Consider the following 24203-nt stretch of genomic DNA (forward strand, 5'->3'; position numbering starts at 1 on the left):
AACGTCCTGAAATGGAACTAATACAAGGGCATAAATTTAAAGGACTTTTAGATACTGGAGCTGATGTATCTGTTATTGATAAGCTACACTGGCCTCCTTTCTGGCCCACTCATGCAGCAGCCACAGAATTACAAGGTATAGGGCAGAGTAAATCCCCTCAACAAAGTTCTAGTTTTTTACATTGGGAAGATTAAGAAGGTCATTCTGGGCCCTGGCCGGTTGGCTCAGCGGTAGAGCATCGGCCTGGCGTGCCGGGGACCCAGGTTTGATTCCCGGCCAGGGCACATAGGAGAAGTGCCCATTTGCTTCTCCACCCCCACCCCCTCCTTTCTCTCTGTCTCTCTCTTCCCCTCCCGCAGCCAAGGCTCCATTGGAGCAAAGATGGCCCGGGCGCTGGGGATGGCTCCTTGGCCTCTGCCCCAGGCGCTAGAGTGGCTCTGGTCGCGGCAGAGCGACACCCCGGAGGGGCACAGCATCGCCCCTGGTGGGCGTGGCAGGTGGATCCCAGTCGGGCGCATGCAGGAGTCTGTCTGACTATCTCTCCCCGTTTCCAGCTTCAGAAAAATACAAAAAAAAAAAAAAAAAGAAGGTCATTCTGGATTTTTTAAGCCTTATGTGCTCCCTGGATGGCCAGTTAATTTGTGGGGTAGAGATGTTTTGAAAAATACGGGAGTGTTGCTTGTCAGTCCTAAGGGTTTAGTCAGTTTTGAGATGCTTGATCAGGGATTTTTGCCCTCTAAGGGACTAGGGAAAGAACAGCGAGGAATTCTCACCCCCATAGAAGTGGCTCCCAATACCAGAAGGTGTGGATTAGGATATCAAAATATAGCATAGGGGCCTTGGTAGCTCCTACTACCCCAATAATGCATTGTGCAGACCCAATTACTTGGAAATCAGATAATCCTGCATGGGTAGACCAATGGCCCCCTTCTCAGGAGAAACTTAGGGCAGCTGCTCAATTGGTACAAGAGCAGCTACAGCTTGGGCACATTGAACCATCTAAATAGCCCATGGAATACACTTCCATATTTTGATCTTGTCGCCTCCTTGATTATCAAGGGGCATAGGCGACCCTTACAGCTTATAGGTTTTGAGCCTCAAAATTATTGTTGTTCCTTTTTTCAAAGGATCAACAACAATGGCTCTGGGAAACTTCCACTAAATGGCAAATCGCTTTTGCAAATCAATGGACAACTTTATACTGAAACAGTCAACTTAAAATCAGCTCAAAGACTAGAATTATATGCCATTATCATGGCTTTTCAGCATTTGCCATATTCCTCCTTTAATCTATATACAGACAGCAAATATTTACTTATGGTAGTTTCCACTATAAAGACTGCTGTCTTAGGGACAACTGCTGATGAACTATTTCAGCAGTTCCTCCTTCTTCAAACACTTCTATGTCAACATAGAGCTCCATGTTTTATAGGACATACTCAAGCTCACTCCATGCTCCCTGGAGCTTTGTTTAGCACAAGGGAATGCCCTCGTTGATCAAGCTACCCAAAAGAAAATTATTGGGAGCAACCATGACAGATCGAGCAATTCAGTCTCATACTATTCATCACCAGAACGCTGCAGCCCTGTGTAAACAGTTTCAACTTTCTTGGGAAGCAGCATGGCAGATTGGTATATCCTGTCCAAGATGTCCTACTCTAAAATCTGTCCCTTCATTTGGAGTTAACCCTCAAGGACTCCTACCAGGACAACTTTGGCAAATGGATGTTACTCATAAACCTTCATTTGGCAAACAGTCCTATGTCCACGTTACAGTGGATACTTATTCTGGATTTATAGTAACCTCTGCCAGAACAGGAGAGGCTGCTAAGCATGTTATAGCTCATTGTCTGTATGCATTTTTCTATTATTGGATTTCCTAAACTGGTTAAAATGGACAATGCTCCTGCATATGTAGCAAAAGCATTTACTATATTTTGTCAAACCTTTCAAATTATGGGTATTTCTTACAATCTTTAAAGTCAAGATATTATTAAAGTGTACCCAGCAAATATTTTAAGGTCAATTTAAAAAAATTTTAAAGGGGGGAGTCATATCCTGGAACTCCTATGGGTCTACCATATCATGCTTTTTACTTAAAATTTTTTAAATTTCTTTTGAATGCTGATGAACAGGAGACGCCAAATTTTTTTCTCCTGCAAACTTCTACCTTCTTTTATTTGATCCAGCTAATAACACTGTTTTGTCTTTTTCCAAATAGCTCCAGATAAACGGAAAAGGTTTATATAGGCAGATGGGGATCCTCAAACCCCTCAACGAGATCTTCTAAGCATGGCTTTTAAGGCACCAAGAGGCAGAAAAAGCCCAATAGAGATCAGGTGAACTACCAGCTTTTAGGATACGCCCTTAAAGGCTCCAACACCCCAAAGGGGTCTCATAGGATGCCAGCTGGGTCCTGCTTCAATAGTGGAAAGGAAGGTCATTGAGCTAAAGCCTGCCAGGCTTACACGCCTCTGCTGTGAGGAAACAGGGACACTGAAAGGTAGGCTTCCCCCTCACTCCTCTAAGGGAGGGTTCAGTCTCTTCCAGCCCTGCTCCAGCCACCTATGACCTAACCTTGCCCAGAATGCTGGGGTTTGCCACTGAAGGCTGAAGGTGCCCAGGGCTGTCGGCCCCATCTACGACACTGTGGATGAGCCTAGGATATTTCTTCCAAGAAGCAGGTAAACTGATCTCATTTGCACAAGGGCCACTTAACTATGTCTTGCCTGAATAGTCAGGTTTTTTATTCTTCCCTCGAAGATCTCTGTTGTGGGTGCTGATAGTCCTATTTTCTGCTGCTTTGTTTAATATATAGTGTTTCCTTTATTCCTCCTACCTCAATGCCCCACTCATATTTCAGGCTGGGACCTACTCCTAATTTAGAGCTCTCTTTTTCCCCCTTTTGCCAACTTCTATTATGAATTTACCTTTGCCACCCAGCTTAGTGTATCCCAAGGTTCTCTTTACCATGCCACAGTTGCAGAGCTCCAGGGAAAAGCACCCTAGTCTCATCTCTCCAGGCAGAGGAGAACAGAAGCTCCATCTCCACACATGCTGCAGATGGCTTTTCCAGTTTACCTGAATCATTACCAGCTAGAAGCAGCGGTCATTGGGACTTGGACATGAGCTGCAAAGTATAGAATTGTGACAACAATTCCAGTGCCATGCGGACTTTTCCTGGATGTGGACTTTTCCTGGACTCCTGCTCCTTGTGACAGCACCTAACGGACTGAACTGGGGTTGGGTTGCATTTGCAGGGATTTGGAATGGTGTTGGTGCCAACTTGGACTTGGTGAACATGTTAAGGACACCACTCTTTTATAGATTGTTGTTGTATTGGCCAAGAGTTTGCCTAAAGGCTTTAATCACTGTAAAAAAAAAAAAAGAAAACTGGATAAAGAAGATGTGGCACATATACACTAGGGTATGCTACTCAGCCATAAGAAATGATGACATTATCATTTATAACAAAATGGTGGGATCTTGATAACATTATACGGAATAAACTAAGTAAATCAGAAAAAAACAAGAACTGCATGATTCCATACATTGGTGGGACATAAAAACGAGACTAAGAGACATGGACAAGAGTGTGGTGGTTGGGGGGGGGGAGGGAAGGAGGGAGAGGGGAAGTGGGGGGAGGGGCACAAAGAAAACTAGATAGAAGATGACGGAGGACAATCTGACTTTGGATGATGGATATGCAACATAATTGAAGGACAAGATAACCTGGACATGTTTTCTTTGAATATATGTACCCTGATTTATTGATGTCACCCCATTAAAATTAATAAAAATTTATTTCTAAAAAAAAAAAAAAAAAAAAAAAGAAAGCAATATATAAATACCACTGTAACAGGATATTCTTTCATGGATCAAAACCTTCTTTGTCAAAATTTAAAATGCTTACATCTTAACACAGATCATATCTAACACTTTTGAAGTTAAAATATATTCAAAGTAGTTGACAGCAAGCAATATCAACTAATATAAAAAGTGGAAATAAAAGTCATACAAGAAAAATGAAAGATACATAATAAAATGTTGGCTATGACTCTAAAAGTAGTATGGGAAAGAAGTAAGACAGACCAAACCCCAACCCACTTAGAGTTATAGGATGAGTGGCCATTTCTATTGAGGAACTTTTGTATCATTATCTTTTAGAAAACACAACGATGTATCTAAAATAGATTTATACATTAAAAAATGTTCCTCAGATTAGAAGCTAAAAATCTTCCAGGGGAGTCTTAAGCAAGTCTGTAAAAGATCAAGAAGACTGAGTTGAAGTATTGTCAGCAGATGCAGGGAACATAAAACCCAGCATACTTCACAAACATGTACTTCCACATAAAGTCCCCTTATAAAGCCTTTATGACCACTGATTCATAAAAGGATAACATCATTTCAAAAGTCTGAAAAACTTTTAGGAGAGATGGACTCATAAGATAAACTATGGAGGGTTTTTTTCTTTTATATAGAAGGATGATGAGGCACACTGCAGGATTGCAGATGCTCTTCTCTTCAGTATCTGGGGATGAGCTATTGGAATATCACTGGTAGAGATAACATTGTCAAAACATAATGCAAATTTCAAAAGAGACATGAGTTTAGTATTTCTGTTCACTTAATAAAACATATTTGTTTTTAATTTACCAAGTAGGAGACTTTATACTGGGCACAGAGATTAATAAGACAAAGCTTCTGCCCCTGAGAAGCTTACAATCTCTAGATCAGCACTGACCAACAGAACTTTCTGAATAGAAATATTTTTGTATCTATGCTGTTCCCTCTAGTAGCCACCAACCACGTGTGAAGTACTGAACACTTGAAATGTGCCTCATACAACTGAGGACTTGAATTTTTCATTCTTGTTTAACTATAATTAATGTAAATTTAAATTGTCACATGTGGCTAGTGGCTCCCATATTGGACAGTGCAGATCTTAATACATACACTAAACCCCAGAAGTATAATGCCATAAAATGATCGTTAATATATACTCACCTCATTTAGTATGCTTTCCAGTGTTGGAGGAGTATCAACTTGAGGAATATCAAACTCCTTGTCATCAATCTAAATAGAGAAAAGAAATGAATGTTCAACTCACACAATGATTTTTTTTTCCTTTTATAATCATGAGGGTATTTAATTAATTTAGAACCATTATCAATCAAGGACAAACATACCACCAAACTGATCAGAGAGAGAGCCAACTCAATAAAAATCCATGGTGATAAGGGTTAGGTCAAAAGAAATTGTTTCCTTTCCTAGCCACATATTCAATGATTATCAAATACAAATATGCACTGACTGCAGCATCCCAATGGCCCTTTCCAGAAAGCTTTTGTTAAAGGACTTTAGCATCTGCTTTCTTAGACATGACAAAATGGCTTGTTTTATTACAATCCCTAATTTTCCAAGTTTAGACATAAGTCATATGAGCACTATACAAAGCTCTGACATTGCATTTCTTATAGTAATTTCATAAATTATAGTGAGAATAATTAGGTCAAACAACTTGTCATCAAATATTTTTATGATCACAAAAACCAAATCAATAGGGGAAAAAATCATTGCATAAGATTTCAAAACTTAACACAAGTTCTATGATCTTGTCATTTAATATAGCTGCACTTCAGTTTCTTCCTTTATAAAATAGATTATCAGAGTATTGTGAAGCTCAAATGAGAACATGTATTAAAGTGTTTCATAAGCTAAAATGAACTATACAGATGAAAAGTGATATTATCTCACAAAACTGTAGTCTTATGAATCCATGCAAAAATGATAAATTTAGAATCTCTGAATCCTCAAGTACATTCTAACCAACATTTCTGTTAAACATCATCACTGACAAAAGTTGAATTTTTACCAGGTCATTTTTGAACTCCAATTCCTTGTCCAGATCTATGTAAGAGAATTTTGAAAGTGAAGCTTCTAGATTGAAAGATTTATTCAATTCTTCTTCAGCAGTCTTGGCACAGAGGCTTTGTTCCACATTTTCATGGTCTGGTTCATTTTCCATATTTACTTTTAGGAATTTTTGTTTTCAGTCGATCCAAGCAAGTTTTTGTTTGTTTTGCTTTTTGGCTTTAGATCATGATGACCTGAATGATGATCTCTCTTCAAAAAAAAAATAATAATAATATGTTGTTTAGATTTCCTCAACTGGACATGCTGGAGACTTACTTTGTCAACCTTTTGTGGAAATTCAATCAATACTAGGTGCAGGGTATGATACGGGGATAGGGTTTCTATGGAGCATAAAGGAGAACATCTAACTCAGGAGTCTAAGAAGTGACCGACCACTCAAAGTCTTAAGTCTGGTGAAAGTGATAAACTTGAGATAAACTAGACCTGGTACTAACTAGATTTATGTAACTAAGAGCATAGGGGTAAACTGGTGCTAAATACTACAATGAACCCCTTCCTCATATTCCTAAACCTCAGAGTAGATTTCTAATTCCTCTAAAAATAAGCACAATTTCGTCATCGGAATCCATATAGGGCCACAGATCTCTCAGGGAGCCTTGTGTAGATACAAAGGGCCCAGAATGGATAGCTAGTAACTTAATATGACACTGGCAAATCTAAGGGTTCAAATCTATTAAGAGTAGGAAACAATGATACTGGGATAAAATAATTCCACAACTAAATACAGATATCTAGAAAGAAAGCTAGTCATAGAGAAACATGAAATACTAAAAAAATTTTTTAAAAGGTGTGTCTATAATTTTTTATAGATTTCACAGCTCTAAATAATATAATGCTATATCAAAAAGAAACAGATAATTTAGTTTACTGCAAAATTGTCTAGCAAACAATCGTCTGCAAAATTTCTAAAAACCTAAAAATATAGTCAGGAAGAAATAATTATAAATTTAATGATTAAATTTACTTTTAAATGTTTTTAGGTTATGTCATAATTAGACTCCAAGTGACCATACTTTAAAAAGTCCATCATGTATGGCCATTATAGAAGAAAGTATAATGGTTTCTCAAAAAATTAAGAACCGCCATATGACCCAGCAATCCCTCTACTGGGTATCTACCCAAAGAACTCAAAAACATTGCTACGCAAAGACACATACACCCCCATGTTCATCACAGAATTATTCACAGTGGCCAAGACATGGAAACAACCAAAGTGGCCCTCGATAGAGGACTGGGTAAAGAAAATGTGGTACATATATACAATAGAATACTACTCAGCCATAAGAAATGATGACATATTGTCATTTACAACAACATGGATAGACCTTGAGAACATTATACTAAGTGAAATAAGTAAGTAAGAAAAAGCTAAAAACTATGATTTCACACATAGGTGTAACTTTTTTATTTTTTATTTTTCTGAAGTTGAAAACGGGGAGGCAGTCAGACAGACTCCCACATGCGCCCGACCGGGATCCACCCGGCACGCCCACCAGGTTGTGATGCTCTGCCCATCTGGGGCATCGCTCTGTTGCAACCAGAGCCATTCTAGCGCCTGAGGCAGAGGCCACAGAGCCATCCTCAGTGCCCGGGCAAACTTTGCTCCAATGGAGCCTTGGCTGCAGGAGGGGAAGAGAGAGACAGAGAGGAAGGAGAGGGGGAGGGGTGGAGAAGCATATGGGCACTTCTCCTGTGTGCCCTGGCCAAGAATCGAACCAGGGACTCCTGCACGCCAGGCCGACGCTCTACCACTGAGCCAACCGGCCAGGGCCAGGTGTGATATTTAATGAAACTCATGGACATAGATAAAAGTAAAGTGGTTACCATGGGGGGGGGGGCTGTAGGAGGGGAGTGAAGTGGAACAAATATATCCCAAACTGAGACACATAGACACAGATAAAAGTAAAGTGGTTACTAAGGGGAGAGGGTAGGGGGGAAGGGAGTAAAGAGGGACACAAATATACGGTGATGGAAAGTGATCTGACTTTCGGTGATGAGCACACACTGCAGTCAACAGTTTAAATGCTATAGAGATGTTCACCTGAAACCTATGTACTCTTATTGATCAATGTCACCCCATTAAATTTAATTTCTAAATAAAATTTTTTTTAAATAAACCACAAAAACCTCCATCACTTAGCTCTACCTGTTTAGAATAAAGAAACAAAACTATAAAACAGAGCCTGACTAGGCGGTGGCACAGTGGATAGAGTGTCAGACTGGGATGAGAAAGACCCAGGTTCGAAACCCCAAGGTCGCCGGCTTGAGTGTAAGTTCATCCAGCTTGATTGCAGGCTCATCAGCTTGAGTGTGGGATCATAGACATGGTCATCCCATGGTCGCTGGCTTGAGCCCAAAGGTCGCTGGCTTGAGCCCAAGGTTCCTGGCTTAAGCAAGGGGTCACTTGCTCTGCTGTAGCCCCTCAGTCAAGGCACATATGAGAACGCAGTCAATGAACAACTAAGGTGCCACAACGAAGAACTGATGCTTCTCATCTCTCTCCCTTACTGCCTATCTGTCCCTATCTGTTCCTCTCTCTGACTTACTCTCTTTGTCTCTGTCACATACACAAAACTATTAAAACAATGCCACAGTAACGGTAATAATAAAAACAGTAACTCTCCCTACCATATAAACTCTTCTTCCTCCTTAATGAAGTAATGGCAAATGGGGGGGGCTGACAATCACTAAGCCACTGAAAGAACTAATTTTTTAAAAGGAAGTGGCGAATTAGTTGTTTTGTCAAAAATATATAACATTCCCAAAACACAACATTTTATCTAACTAGGTTCATTTTTTAGTACTTTCAATTAATTTCACTTCCTTCAATGTTTCAGTTTTGCCATACTAAAAGAAATTAATACTTCCTAAGTGTAAAACATGAAGACTGGTTTTTTAAGAACTGAAACCAATTTTTTTCTAGCTAGTACATTTGGTACATTACCAAGTACAGACTAATTTCTTTCACATGTTACAGAAGATAGACTCTAAGGCTCTGTTCTAAAACACATACTATGAAATATATTCCTAGAAGACATAACTGAGGGTACTCTGTATCTGGCAACATTAGAAAGTATCTTTCCAGTCTCAGTTATTAAATGTACTGCTTCCTTTGCAGTAAGCCAAATATAGTAGCAATACTAGTGTTTATATGCCTTTCTTCAAAGAAAACTGCGTTGGCTCATGAAAAATAAAAAGTTCACTCTTATTTGTACCACTTAGCCAAAATGATTACAATCGGTCAAGGAATGTTTGCAAACATGCACAATCTAATTTATATTCAGTGGTTCCTGAGGACAGTTGCTGAGATTTATTCATCTATATATATTTTTTTAATAGTAGAAAAGACAACACAGGAAAAAAAAACTTTTATTTAATTGATCAATAACCTGGCCCTGGCCAGGTAGCTCAGTTGGTTAGGACATTGGTCCTCAAACTTTTTTGGGCCACGGACCGGTTTAATGTCAGAAAATATTTTCACTGACCGGCCTTTAGGGTGGGACGGATAATTGTATCATGTGACCGAGACAAGCATCAAGAGTGAGTCTTAGACGGATGTAATAGGGAATCTGGTCATTTTTAAAAAATAAACATCACTCAGACTTAAATATAAATAAAACAGAAACAATGTAAGTTATCTATTCTTTCTCTGCGAACCGGTGCCAAATGGCCCACAGACCGGTACCGGTCCGCGGCCCGGGGGTTGGGGACCACTGGGTTAGAACATCATCCCAATACACCAAGGTCATTAATTCAGTCACCGGTCAGGGCACACAAAGAATCAACCAATGAATGCACATAAATAAGTGGAACAAATCAATCTCAATCTCTCTCTCTCCCCCACCTCCCTTTAAGATCAATAAATTTTTAAAATGTTCTAAATAAATGATCAGTAAACTAAACTGTTTCGTTCTTTTGTCTTTACAAAATAACTCAGAAAGGATAACAACTTATTTCTGGCTCTTTTTTATATCTCCTGTCTGGAGTTAAAGGTTCTCAGAGCAGCTCAGCATCTGTGAACACCAGTAAAAGAACATTGTCCTGCTATGCTACCCTACTTCCTTTCCAACCTTCCCTTCACTGTGCTCCTGTGATTGATGTGATGTGGTAGCAAAGTGGAAAGCACACAAGTAGAAGAGTCAATTAAAATCAGGTTTCAATCTGGACTTTACCAGTTCCTACCTGTAACCTGGGTCAATCTGTCTACCCTTCCGGAGCCTATTTCCACATCTGTAAGAGAAACTCCTGTGGCCATTTGTGTTGTTTACACAGAACAGCTCCTTCAAACCATGTGGTTCTTGTGGAGACTGCCAATCAAAAATCCCCTAGTAACAGAAACTGCATAAAATAGCCCGAGTCCATCACTAGGATTCATTAAAAGGGCACTGGTGAGGAAAAGTCATTTCTACTGTTCTCGAAACAATGAGTAATAAGATTAGGCAACACCCCCACCCTCCACCTCCCCCTGTTCTGCAGAAAAGTTTATTTATTCAACACATAACCAAACACCTACTATGCATCTGTTACTGGAGATCTACCTCTACAGAGGTACATCCTAAAAATTTACATCCTAGGTACAGATTCTCTAGCAAGAATGAAATCAACCCAAAAACACAAGCAGAAAAGAAGAGGAAAGAGTGTCCCGTTATCATTCAGGCCCCAAGTTCATCTTCTATGAAGTTAGCTCTGGCCACAGCCTTCCAGCAGTTTGGCTACATAAGCGAACATACTCCCCCAATTTTCTTTTCTTGGTCGCTTACAATTGCTAGTCCTGACTCCTAGGAATGCAGCTACCTAGTTTGCAGGGCTACTTGAGGAATAAACAATACCATGACTGTAAAGCATTTAAAATAATGTCGGGGCACAGAATAGGTTTTGTTTGTTTGTTTGTTTTTTGGGTTTTTAAAATTTTTTTTATTTATTTACTTTTTTAGATTTTATTTATTCATTTTTATTGGGTGGGGGGAGAGATAGAGAGAGAACAGGGGGAGGAGCAGGAAGCATCAACTTCCATATGTGCCTTGACCAGGCAAGCCCAGGGTTTCGAACCGGCGACCTCAGCATTCCAGGTCGACGCTTTATCCACTGCGCCACCACAGGTCAGTCCAGAATAGGTTTTCAAGAGACATTAGCTCTTACCATTTAAAATTTCCACAAGATCTCCAAATTCTTCTAAAGTTAAAGACCCTGAAACAAGATCTAGTATTTTGTAAAGATATAACCCATGCTAAGCATATCAGAAAACCTTATTGGAGGATATGCTTCTAATACCACATTAGAAGTTTCTTCAAGAGATGAACTGTGAAGTTTTGCCTAAGATTAGTACAGCCCCCAGCAAAGCAACACTCATGCTTAATAAAAACTTTCAATTAATTATGGTGTCATTTATTCTAAAATTATGCCTGTTTTTACGTCAACTTCCACTTTTGTTGTTTATCAGAAGTTTTTCCTTTCTTTATGTTAGTCAACAAATTTTTCCAACCCAAATAGATCTGCTGAATCAAAGGGTCACAGGCTCATTTAAAAAAATAAGTTCACTAGAACAGCTGTAAAATTTTCAGAAACTGAGTTGTGCCTGAACCTACCTGTAGTAGGCAAAATAACAGTGCTAAATGATACCCATCCTAATCCCCAGAACCTGTGACTATGCTACTTTACATGTCAAAAAGGATTTAGCAGATGTGATTATATTAGGATTTTGAGTTGGGGAGATTATCCTGAATTATGTGGTGGGCCCAATGAAATCACAAGTGTCTTTAAAGGGAGACAGAAGAAGAGTGTCAGAGAAAGAGATGTGACAAAAGCAGAGAGATGCTATCTTGTATGCTTTGAAGATAAAGGGTATCTGCCAGGAGCCAAGGAATTCAAACAGTCTTTAGAAGCTGCAAAAGACAAGGAGATGGATTCTCTCCTAGAGCCTCCAGAAGGACCCCAGCCTCGCCACAGCTGGAATCTAGCCTAATAAGACCAATGCTGGACTTGCAAACTACAGAACTGTACAATAAATCTACCCGGCTTTAAGCCACTAAGTTTGTGACAATTTGTCACATTAACATTAGGAAACAATGTATTGACAAACTTCAGTTAATCTGTTTCTGACAAGATCTCCAACACTCTGAAATACTAACCCCTCCCTTGTTTCTCGGTGTTGCCCAAATATTTATTGGGCAAGCTCTTCATTTCAATATGCAGAACAATGATGAAATGCTTACTATATGACACATAATAATACACACTTGAGGCAGATACTGCCTTCACATATTACTTAAGTGCTATCTCAGTACAAATGTTAACAAGAAACCACTGATAATTTCCTCTTGAGATACAATCCTACAACTAGTTCTTCACCTAATCATTGGGTGATCTAGTGCTCTTATCATTCTTAAGATGATGCAATGCCGGACAGTATCTACAGACAACACAAAAGGCAACATCAGTTGTCTTAGTCAATCCCAGAATGAAATCAGATTAATATGACAGAAAATGTATGTCACAGAATCATGATTACCCAGTGTGCTGTTCTGTTCTAAATGCTGATAAACTAATATTTTAATAGTTGACGTAAGATTATCTGACATTTTGAAAGTTCCCAAGGTTGTTCCCTCTTAATTAACAAGGTTATTCTCAATCAATATTAATAACAGATTCAAGGACCATTAAAAAAATAAGTATGTGCCATATAAACAACAATGACCTGATTATGACATTGGCCAACTGAATAATACCTCTAGAATGCGACCTAGATTAGGCCAGGTTAATATGAAGCTCTTTCAACAGTTTTTGTTGTTGTTTTGTTTCTTTTTTTATTTTGGCAAACATTCCCAACTATTCTCAAGTTCCAGGATCCTATTTTATTGACTGACATTCTTTTCCTCGTAAAAGTGACTTCTGAGGCACTTTTCATATCACAGTGAAATCAAATCAAGTGTGGTTGTTTGTTTTTTTAATTTACTATATACACAGAAAGATATCAGAAAATCACGATATGGAAATGATTTTATATGCCAACTTTGTGTCTGGCCTTCCCAAACCAAGTATTTTTTTTTCTTTCATTTCTTTGTTTTGTTTTGTCTTCTTGTGGTTTGTTTTGTGAAGAAAAATACAATAGAAGATCCACTTGTATTGGTTTTCTACTATATTTCTTGAGTAAATGGATTCATTTTTAACACCTCCCCAACACCTACAAAATAAAATCCCAAATTCTAAGCCTCTGATTCCATAACTAACATACGCTGACCCAACTTTCCTTTATAGCTAAACTTACTATTTGTATTCAGTCCTCAAGAACAGCTTCCACTTTCCCTCAATGTCTGCTCATGGTAGCTCACCTTCCCTTTCCATTTCTTCGCCATTTATCTAAGTTCTTTCTTCCTTTCTTTCCTTCTGGGCACCTTCCTTTCCCCAAGCATCTTCTGAATCTGAAATGCTTATCTTTTTTAGAACAGTGCCATGTCACTTTCCTCATATTGATTTATTAGTTAACTTACCATGTGACTTTGTCTTTTCTCCCCAACTATACAATAAAAACTGGGCCATGCTTCTTTTTTTTTTTTTTTTTAACAGAGACAGAGAGAGAGTCAGAGAGAGGGATAGACAGGGACAGACAGACAGGAACGGAGAGATGAGAAGCATCAATCATTAGTTTTTCGTTGCGCATTGCAACACCTTAATTGTTCATTGACTGCCTTCTCATATGTGCCTTGACCGCAGGCCTTCAGCAGACCAAGTAACCCCTTGCTCAAGCCAGCAACCTTGGGCTCAAGCTGGTGAGCTTTTGCTCAAACCAGATGAGCCCTGGCTCAAGCTGGCGACCTCGGGGTCTCGAACCTGGGTCTTCCGCATCCCAGTCCGACACTCTATCCACTGCGCCACCACCCAGTCAGGCGGGCCATGCTTCTTTGAATACTCCACATCACTGGTTAACATAGAAACTGGAAGACAGGAATAACACCTGTGCTGCAATTTAAACATATCAATTTTATTACCTGTAATTGTTAAGCTTCAGAGGAATTGTCTCACAGCATATAGGAATCTATACCATAATAAACCAAGTTATAATTGAGTTCTACCTTTATTTAACCAGATTTGTCAACTACTGTTGATCATATTCTTCCTTCAGATACCAGCTAACACTGATTCCTAAAAAAGCCTTTTTTGTCCTGCTCAACTCGACTAGGTTTCCTGTTAATACACACCTATAACTGTTCTCTTTTATTATACTTAACACATTGAATAACTTTTTTAGTGTCTAAGCCATCATTCCCTTCCCTCTACTGGAATGCATTTTCCAGGAGAGCCAAGACTAGATCTGTCTTGTTCACCACTGTATTCCCTAATTACTAGTAGCTAATCAACCCACCAATCCAGCAGGGAGTCATCCTCTCCCTCCTTCCCTAGCTAAACAGCCCTAACGAAGCAACACTTCATCATTGGCCTCCAGAGCTTCAAACAGCAGCTCTGGTCATTCAAAATAAAATGTGCTGAGTCCCTCACCTTGCAAGTTCTATTCTTTACATCTAAGGTGAGATTTTTAATCCATAACACTGATTTTATTTTTTAGTGATCACATTTGCTCATGTGTAACATGAAACAACTCTGCCATTTCAGATGTTTCATGTTGTTTTACATTAAGTCAATCTGTAGGCCAAGATGGAAACAGTGAAAATGTATCATATGTCCATTCAGTTTACAGGAATTCAACTATTATTCTTCAGCGAAGGGAAAGAAAAAAAAGTGATTCACACAGAGCCGGGGACTCTGTATATGTTCTACTCAATAAGTACGTTTCAGAGTGAGCCTGGGAGAGGGAATATGTATCTGCTATCCTTTTGGTTAGTCGCAGTTTTTGCATGCCACATACACCATACATAAGCAATCAATTTCATCTGTGCTCAAAATAACAAACACCATGCTGTTCCAACATGGAGCAAAACTGGCTGTGCCGGACTTCCTGAGAGATCGCATGTCAGTCTCCAACATGACTCCTTCCCAGGCTACTTTAAGGGTACTCAATTTTCAAGGAACTTTTCAAACGTACTCAATTTCACCTTACTCATGCACTTCAGAAACAGGCCCTGTGTTAGTACAGTGCTACTGTATCCTGAGCTGTTTACTTGAGCCCTAGAATAGGCACATTTAGGTAACTACGGCCCACAGTGCTTAAAGCTGCTACTATGAAAGTACCCAAACCACTGTTTCTTTTTCTTTCTCTTGGTAAATGTCTAAATGAGAAAAGTGGTCACTTAAAACTTAAGAAGTACATACAGAACAACAAATGTTAAAAAGAAAAGTGGGCCCTGGCCGGTTGGCTCAGCGGTAGAGCATCGGCCTGGCGTGCGGGGGACCCGGGTTCGATTCCCGGCCACGGCACATAGGAGAAGCGCCCATTTGCTTCTCCACACACCCCCCTCCTTCCTCTCTGTCTCTCTCTTCCCCTCCCGCAGCCAAGGCTCCATTGGAGTAAAGATGGCCCGGGCGCTGGGGATGGCTCCTTGGCCTCTGCCCCAGGCGCTAGAGTGGCTCTGGTCGCGGCAGAGCGACGCCCCCTGGTGGGCAGAGCGTCGCCCCTGGTGGGCGTGCCGGGTGGATCCCGGTTGGGCGCATGCGGGAGTCTGTCTGACTGTCTCTCCCCGTTTCCAGCTTCAGGAAAAAAAAATACAAAAAAAAAAAAAAGAAGAAGAAAAGTGAAGGAAGAATGCCTGATATGGAACATTCTCAAGGAATCCACATGTTAGGGCACAAAACTAGCCTCAACAAATTTAAGAAGATTGAAATCATATCAAGCATATTCCCCAACCACAATGCTTTGAAACTGGAAACCAACTGCAAGAAGAAATCTGGAAAAACCACTAATATGTGGGGATTAAACAACATGCTACTGACCAACGACTGGATCAAAGAAATAATAAAAGAAGAGATCAAACGGCACATAGAGACAAATGAGAATGACAATACAACATATCAAGAATTTCTAGATGCAGCAAAAGTTGTAATAAAAAGGAAGTTTACAGCATTACAGGCCCACGTCAAGAAACAAGAGAAGTCTCAAATAAACACCTAACATTTCACCTAGGAAAACTAGAAAAATAAAAACAAAGTCCAAAGTCAACAGAAGGAAATAAATAATAAAAATGAACCCTGGTCAGATAGCTCAGTTGGTAAGAGCCTCCTCCCAAAACACAAGGTTACTGGTTTGATCCCCAGTCAGGGCACATACAGGAACAGATTAATGTTCCTGTCAACAGATTGATGTTTCTCTCTCTTTCTCTCTTTCTCTTTCTCTCTCTCTCTCTCTCTCTCTCTCTCTCTCTCTCCCCCCCCCCCTCCTCTGTCTCTAAAATCAATAAAATAAACAAAAAAATCATAAAAATGAGAGAATTGATCCTGGCAGGGTGGCTCAGTGAATAGAGTGTCATCCAGTGCACCACAGTCACATATCCAATCCCGGTCATGGCACATACGAGAAGCAATCAATGAGTGCACAACTAAGTGGAACTAAGTGGAATGAGTTGATGCTTCTCTCTTTCCCTTTCTCGCTCTTCCTCTCTCTCTCACTTTCAAATCAATGGAAAAAAATTTAAATGAGAGCAGTATTAAATAAAATAGAGAACAAAGAGACAACAGAAAAAATTGATGAAACAAAGAGCTGGTTCTTTGAAAAGATAAATAAAATTGACAAATCTCTGGTTAAAGTCACTAACAAAGAAAGAGAAAGGAACCAAATAAACTACTTCAGAAATGAAAGAGAAGAAATTAGCCTGACCAGGCAGTGGCGCAGTGGATAGAGCGTTGGACTGGGATGCCAAGGACCCAGGTTCGAGACCCCAGCTTGAGCGCGAGCTCATCTGGTTTGAGCAAAAGCCCACCAGCTTGAACCCAAGGTCACTGGCTCCAGCAAGGGGTTACTCGGTCTGCTGAAGGCCCGCGGTCAAGGCACATATGAGAAAGCAATCAATGAACTAAGGTGTTGCAACACACAACGAAAAACTAATGATTGATGCTTCTCATCTCTCTCCGTTCCTGTCTGTCTGTCCCTATTTATCCTTCTCTCAGACTCACTGTCTCTGTAAAAAATAAATAAATAAATAAATAATTTTAAAAAAAAAGAAAGAGAAGAAATTACAATGAACACTACAGAAATACAAAGCACTAAACAAGAATACTGTGAAAGGCTATATACATCACCAAATTCAATAACTTAGAAAAAATAAGTAAGTTCTTAGAAATATATAACCTTCTTGACTGAATCATGAACAGTAACAGTCATCAAAAACCTCTCAAAAAATAAGATTTTTTAGCCATCTAGGACCAGATGGCTTCACTAGTGAATTCTACCAAACATTCAAAGATTTAATACCTATGCTTCTCAAAGTCTTCCAAAAAAGAAGAGGGAATATTTCCTAACTCATTACCCCAATATCAAAACCTGTCAAAGACAACACAAAATAAAATGACAGGCCAATATATCTTATGAATATATATGCAAAAATTCTACAGAAAATGCTAGCAAACTGAATACAACACATTAAAAAGATAGTATATCATGATCAAATAGGATTCATTCCAGGGGCACAAGGATGGTTCAACATAGACAAATAATCAATGTGATACACCACATTAACAAAATAAAGATATGTTTATATCAAGAGGTGCAGAAAAAGCACTTGACAAAATACACCACCCACTTATGATTAAAACACTCAGTAAAATGGGTATAAAAGGGAAGTACTTCAACATAAAGGCCATATATGATATTCAGCTCTTATACTCCATGGTGAAAAACTGAGTTTTTCCTCTAAGATCAGAAACAAGACAAGCACACCGACTCTCACCGTTATTCAGAATCGTACTGAAGTTCTAGCAAGAGCAATCAGGCAAGAGAAAGAAAAGGTGTCAAAATTAGGATTGTCACTTTTTTGCAGATGACATGATTCTCTATATAAAAAAAACCCTAAAGAAGCCACCCAAAACTATTAGAAACAGTGAACAAATACAGTCAAGTTGAAGGATACAAAATCAATGTACAAAATCCCTTGTATTCCTACATACTAACAATAAAATTTTTAAAAATGTAAACAATTCCATTTGCAATTGCTACAAAAAAAATACCTACGAATAAATTTAACCTACCTAAATATACCTAGGAATAAATGTAAACAATTCCATTTGCAATTGCTACAAAAAAAATACCTAGGAATAATTTAAAATACCTAGGAATAAATATATTTAATAAATATATTTAAATATATTTAGGAAAAATACCTTAAATAAATTTAAGTAGTGAAGGACCTATGCATTGAAAACTGTAAGACATTGTTGAAAGTAATGGAAGAAGATACAAAGAAATGAAAAAATATTTCGTGTTCATGGAGTAGAAGAATCAACATAATTAAAATGGCCATATTATGCAAGCAATATACAGATATAATGCAATCCCGATAAAAATCTCAATGGCATTTTTCAAAGAAATAGAACAAAAATCATCAGATTTGTATGGAAACGCAAAAGGCCCTGAATAGCCAAAGTAATCCTGAGAAAAAAGTACCAAGTATCATACTCCCTGGCTTCAAATTATGCTACAAAGCTACAATAATCAAAACAGTATGATACCAGAAAGAAAAACAAACACACCTAGACCAATGGAACAGAACTGAGAGTCCAGAAATAAACCACATGTACATGGGCAACTTATTTTTGACAAAGAAGCCAAAGAGAAACAATGTAGAAATGAAAGCCTCTTTAATAAGTGGTGTCGGGAACACTGAAAAGCTACATGCAAAAGAATGAAACTAGAATGCTAATTGACACCATTCTAAAAAATAAACTCAAAATGGATTAAAGACTTTAATATCAGACCTGAAACAATAAAATACATAGAAGAAAACATAGACACTAAACGTTTGGACCTTGGTCTCTGAAAGCATTTTACAAGGCCAGGAAGTAGAAGTAAAAAAAAAAAAAAAAAAAAAAAAAAAAAGGACTATAAAGCTTAGAGACATCAAAAGAAACTTTCAACAAAACAAAAAAAGCAACCAACCAAACAGGAAGAGATATTTGCAAATAATAATATCCAAAATATAGCCTGACCAGGCGGTGGCACAGTGGATAGAGCACTGGACTGGGATGCCAAGGATCCAGGTTCAAGACCCCGAGGTCACCAGCTTGAGCGCGGGCTCATCTGGCTTGAGCAAAATAAAAAATGCTCACCAGCTTAGACCCAAGGTTGCTGGCTCAAGCAAGGGGTTACTTGGTCTGCTGAAGGCCCGCAGTCAAGGCACATATGAGAAAGCAATCAATGAACAACTAAGGTGTCGCAACGAAAAACTGATGATTGATGCTTCTCATCTCTCTCCATTCCTGTCTGTCTGTCCTTATCTATCCCTCTCTCTGACTCTCTCTCTCTTTCTGTCCCTGTAAAGAAAAAACAAATTTTTAAAAATATCCAAAATACATAAAGAACGTCGTATTCAACCCAACAACATCAAAAACAATCCAATCAAAATATGAGCAGAGGACCTGAACAGATACTTCTCCAAGAAGACATACAATGAGCCAACAGATACATGGAAAGATATTCAACTTCACAAGCTCTAAGGGAAATGTAAATTAAAACTACAGTGAGATACCATCTCACATCTGTTAGAATGGTTACTATCAATAAAACAAGAAATAACTACTGTTGGAAAGAATGTGGAGAAAAAAGAACATTCATATATGCTGTAAATTGGTACAGCCACTACAGAAAATACTGTGATTCCCCCTAAAAAAATTAAAAACAGAGCTACCATATGACCCTGCAATCCCTCTTCTGGGTATCTACCCCCAAATTTTGAAAACATTTATCCATAATGATATATGTAGTCCCTGGCTGGTTGGCTCAATGGTAGAGTCAGCCCGGCATGTGGAAGTCCGGGTTTCGATTCCCAGTCAGGGTACACAGGAGAAGTGCCCATCTGCCTCTCCACCCCTCATCCTCTTACTTCTCTATCTTTCCCTCTCTCTCTTCTCCTCCCCTCCTGCAGTCATGGCTCAATGAGCTGGCCCCGGGTGCTGAGGATGGCTCCATGGCCTCTGCCTCAGGTGCTAAAAAATGGCTCCAGCTGCAACAGGGCAATGGACCCAAATGGGCAGAGCACTGCCCCCTACTGAGCTTGCCAAGTGGATCCTGGTCGGGGCGCATGCAGGAATCTGTCTCTGCCTCCCCTCCTCTCATTAAAAAATAAAAAATAAATAAATAAACAAAAAATATATATGCACCCCATGTTCATTACAACATTATGCACAGTAGACAAGACATGGAAACGAAAAAGCCCTTCAATAGATAACTGGGTAAAGATGTGGTACATATATATATACCATGGAATACTACTGGGCCATACATAAAAAGGGTGAAATACTGCTATTTGTGACAATATGGATAGATCTTGAGACTATCATGCTGAGCAAAATAAGTCAGATGGAAAAGGACAAGAACCACATGATTTCAATAATATGTGGGATATAAAACCAAAAGCAACAAAAGAACAAATAAAACAAACTCAGAGGCACAAAAGTGTGGTTACCAGAGGGAAAGTGGAGTGAGGTAAGGATGATGAGGGTAAAGGAGTCAAATATGCAGTGACGGAGGGAGACGGGGCATTGGGGGTGAGCACACGTAATATACAGATGATGTATTACAGTTGAAACATATTAACATTATTAACCAATATCACCCCAATAAATTTAATTTTAAAAATAAATGACATTTAAAAAGAAAAAAAGAGCAGTGCCTAAGACCTACCTGTGTGGGGTGCTAAGTTACTACTAGGAATTGTCAGACACAACTCTGATAGCCCCATTCCAGAAAACAAAAATCTAAATCCCTTGTAATACATATAAAACAAATACCTATATTATGTATAAACCCCATCAGCTTTATAAATATAATGAATAAAAAAAATTATCATTACTTTCCAGCTTCTAAGAACTCCCTTATATTATCCTGCTCACAAAAAATAGGGGATATCTCAAAAGGAATATGAAGCAATAAAAAAAGGCATTTGATTTTTTAAAATTAAACAAGAACATCAGAAAAGCAAACGACAAGTCAAAGAAAGTTGTTCAATTATGCAAATGAGATGCAAAACCAACTTTTATTCCATTGGTGCAAATGTACTATACAAAACGCTGAAAGTACTGGAGTGTTTGCATGTTACCCGATCCCCTAATTTTTGTGAGCAGTGTATAAGAATCTCTATCAAAGACTCACCCCAACCTCAGAAAATTTCTCCCACAAAGCACATGGGCCTTGTGCAGGCTGAAATATATTCATTTTTCTTCTTCACTGAACTGGTACGGGTGAAGTTAAATTCACAGAAGATAGGATTCCACTCAGTTGCAGGAGTCCTTCCCACCCATCTTAATTAACTACCAATTAATTAAATTGTCACCTCAGTTTGTCTGGGTTAGATATCAAGGAGGATGTGGAGTCACAAAAGATTTATTTTTATTTTTTATTATTTCAAAGAGCAAGAGGAGGCTTCTTGCTGAACTTCAGAGGAAAAAGCAACTTTGAATATGGTTACAACATCCCAGCACCTTCTTCCTCTGGAAAACTGCTCCTCCTCCACACCAACCATATTGGTGGTGGTACCAATCAAACACCCCATCTGCCTAGCCAAAAGAGTAGGCAGAGGACATTCTTGTCTCCAATTTGGCCAATCAGTATCCTTTCCTGGATTATGTAAATACTGAAGGTAGGGGTTTTCTCTTTACTCTGAGTGCTTGGAAACTTGGAAGATGTAACACAGGGGCTGTTATACAGAATGGAGATAATGCAAACATAATTCAAAGTTCAGTTAAGAACAGAACAGTATAATCTTACAAATATACACCTGAAGCTGTGGATCAAGAGGAGATACTAACCTCTGCAAAAACTTTATATATAAAGATCAAAAGTTAAATATACTTCATTAAGTTCAAAAGACTTGACTTTTCATTCACATACATAACTGATATCTGGCATCTCAGATGTCTATGAAAAAAAGTACAGCTAAAAATCATCAAGATGTCACAATAATCTCAAAGACAGAAAACATCCATCTGCTTGGAAGCTGGATGGAAAACATCCATCCAGGCACAAAGGAAAATATATAAAGGAAAATCAACATATTATTTAGAGGTCTGGAAAGAAATTTTTTTCACATATAAGTATGTCACTTTAACATATGAAGCCCCATTGTTCAACCAGAATCCTTCCCCAACCCCAACTACATTCTGTGGAACAGACCAGCTATTGCCAGAGGATTCAGTATCTACTCTGCTTAAACGTAACCAAGAGCAAACCCGTATCTCACACAAACATATGTAGATCTTCCATCCCTATTTTTATTAAATATACTTCAAACACACACGACACGTAATTATCTCATCACAGCCATCTGTAATAGAGTTGGTGCCACCAATTAACATCCATGTTTGGCTTGGGTTTGGGGTTTTTTTAGGGGTAAGGGCACTCAGGAGGGTGTGGCAGAGCGCGGGCAATGCAGAAGACACAAACCTTTCTGTCCATTCTAATGTTAGTCTAATATTAATAAGAGTATGGAGGACACATGCCTAGTTGGAGAAGGCTCCCCAGGTGTTCTTGATTACTAATGGCCATGGAGCCTCTCTCGCTGATCCTACTAATTTCTTTAATTTCTCCCACCCTAATTTCTTTTGAAACACAGCTAAACACTTTAGGCTGCTGTTTCCCTCTTTCCCCAGGTACCACACCTGGGAGAACTAACCCAGGACACAGGAGTGGCCTCGAACGTTAGAGACCACCTGTCCTCTTGCTGCTCTCACTCGGGGGCACACCGTCCAGGCAGAGAAACTGGAACCAGACTCACCGAGTGCGCACCGACTCTACAAGGTGGACACGCCATCTCCCGATCTAAGCCCCAGGCTCACACTTGGGGAGCACACTCATCCCAGCCCTCCAGGGACGGAGAAGCCTACACCTGTGCCCCACGCCCGAAGCGCTGCACACCTGTTCCGTCCCGGGGAAGGTGTGATCACCGGCCTCCTAATCTCACATCTAGGGGAGCGGGTGCACCTGTCTCTCAGCCTCCCATTCGTTTGTAACCAGCAAGTGGAAAATGCCCGACCCAGTCCCAAGCCAAGCGAAAAGCACACCCTTCCGCCCGAGTCAACCCCGCCCCGCGGGTGGGCCCGGGTCCAGTCCGCCCGACAGGGGCCGCTCCGTCAGCCACCCGAGGCCGCGCTGCTGTCCCGCGGGGAAAAGGGCCGCGGCTCGGGAACCCGGCGCGCGTTCTCTTCCCGCCGGGGGCGACAGCTCCTCACCACTGTCCCCACCCCCATCGACCCTCCTAGGGAGATTCTTTACCTGCGCCCGTAGCCATTTCAGCCCAGGACCCCCCGGCCCACGTGGCCCCGCCCCCTGCTCGAGCCTCACGCACGCGCAATAGCTACCGCTGTTGGCCACGCTTCCGCTTTCCTCCGCTCACAGCTGTCTCTCCTAGGCGGTCCGCCCCTCTGCACCACGCCCTCATTTAAAGGGCCAGAAATACACGGTCTCATCCTGGGGACATAATGGATGATTAATATCTTAGGGAATGAGAGAATAGAAATATTGGAAGGGGTGCGCGGACCCAATAAATAGTCCTTGAAATAAGAAGAGAAGTCTTTCTCCAGCCCTTTGTCAATGAATTTATCTAGCCTTTAAGAAAGTGAACCTATGATCTTCAGCGATCCCAGAAGTGGAATTGATCCCAAGGCTTTTGGTGTTTGCAACCAGTAATTTTTCCTTTCAGTCTTTAAAGATGAACATAGAATTGCCAGCTTTTTATTTTTCCAAGTAAGGACAGTAAACCACACACTAAAAACCAACTAGTATTTTCTAATTTATCAACATTGCTCCACAAAAATACATCTTAACACCAAAAATATAGGAGAGACACACTCTCAAATAAAGGAAATATTTTTAAAATGGATAAAAACATATATTGATTTCTCTCATTCCTCCTGAAAAAGATGAAAGCTTTCAGGACAAACTGGTTGTTAAATGCACCACTGTAGATAACATTGGCTCCAGGGAGCCTATGGTTAAAAAAAAAAAAAAGGAAAGGAAAGGAAAGATAAAGAGCACCACAACATGTTCCTGGAAAGAGATACAGATAATATTCTGTTGGGAAAACATTATTGAGCATCAACCAGGTTCATACACTTCTGGGCCTTTGACGACCTGAAGATGGGTAACACAGCTCTGCCTTCCACGCACTATTCGT

General features: G+C 39.7%; 1 protein-coding gene across 3 annotated transcripts in view; it reads right to left on the bottom strand.

Moving 5' to 3' along the window:
• Positions 1-23341, bottom strand: part of VPS8 (VPS8 subunit of CORVET complex) — a 397311-nt gene extending 373970 nt beyond the window's left edge. The window contains exons 1-3 of one of the 3 annotated variants that reach the window (XM_066346811.1): positions 23303-23341; positions 5876-6126; positions 5008-5076 (exon numbers count right to left, since the gene is read on the bottom strand). In XM_066346811.1, the coding sequence (XP_066202908.1) occupies positions 5008-5076; positions 5876-6028 (222 nt within the window). In that variant the 5' untranslated portion in view covers positions 6029-6126; positions 23303-23341. Of the gene's footprint in view, positions 1-5007; positions 5077-5875; positions 6127-22805; positions 22893-22945; positions 22965-23302 lie in introns of those variants that run through there. The other 2 variants (XM_066346813.1, XM_066346812.1) reach the window with 2 other exon arrangements.
• Positions 23342-24203: the final 862 nt, after the last annotated feature.

This window comes from Saccopteryx leptura, chromosome 8, assembly GCF_036850995.1.
Source record: "Saccopteryx leptura isolate mSacLep1 chromosome 8, mSacLep1_pri_phased_curated, whole genome shotgun sequence".
Taxonomy (NCBI): domain Eukaryota; kingdom Metazoa; phylum Chordata; class Mammalia; order Chiroptera; family Emballonuridae; genus Saccopteryx; species Saccopteryx leptura.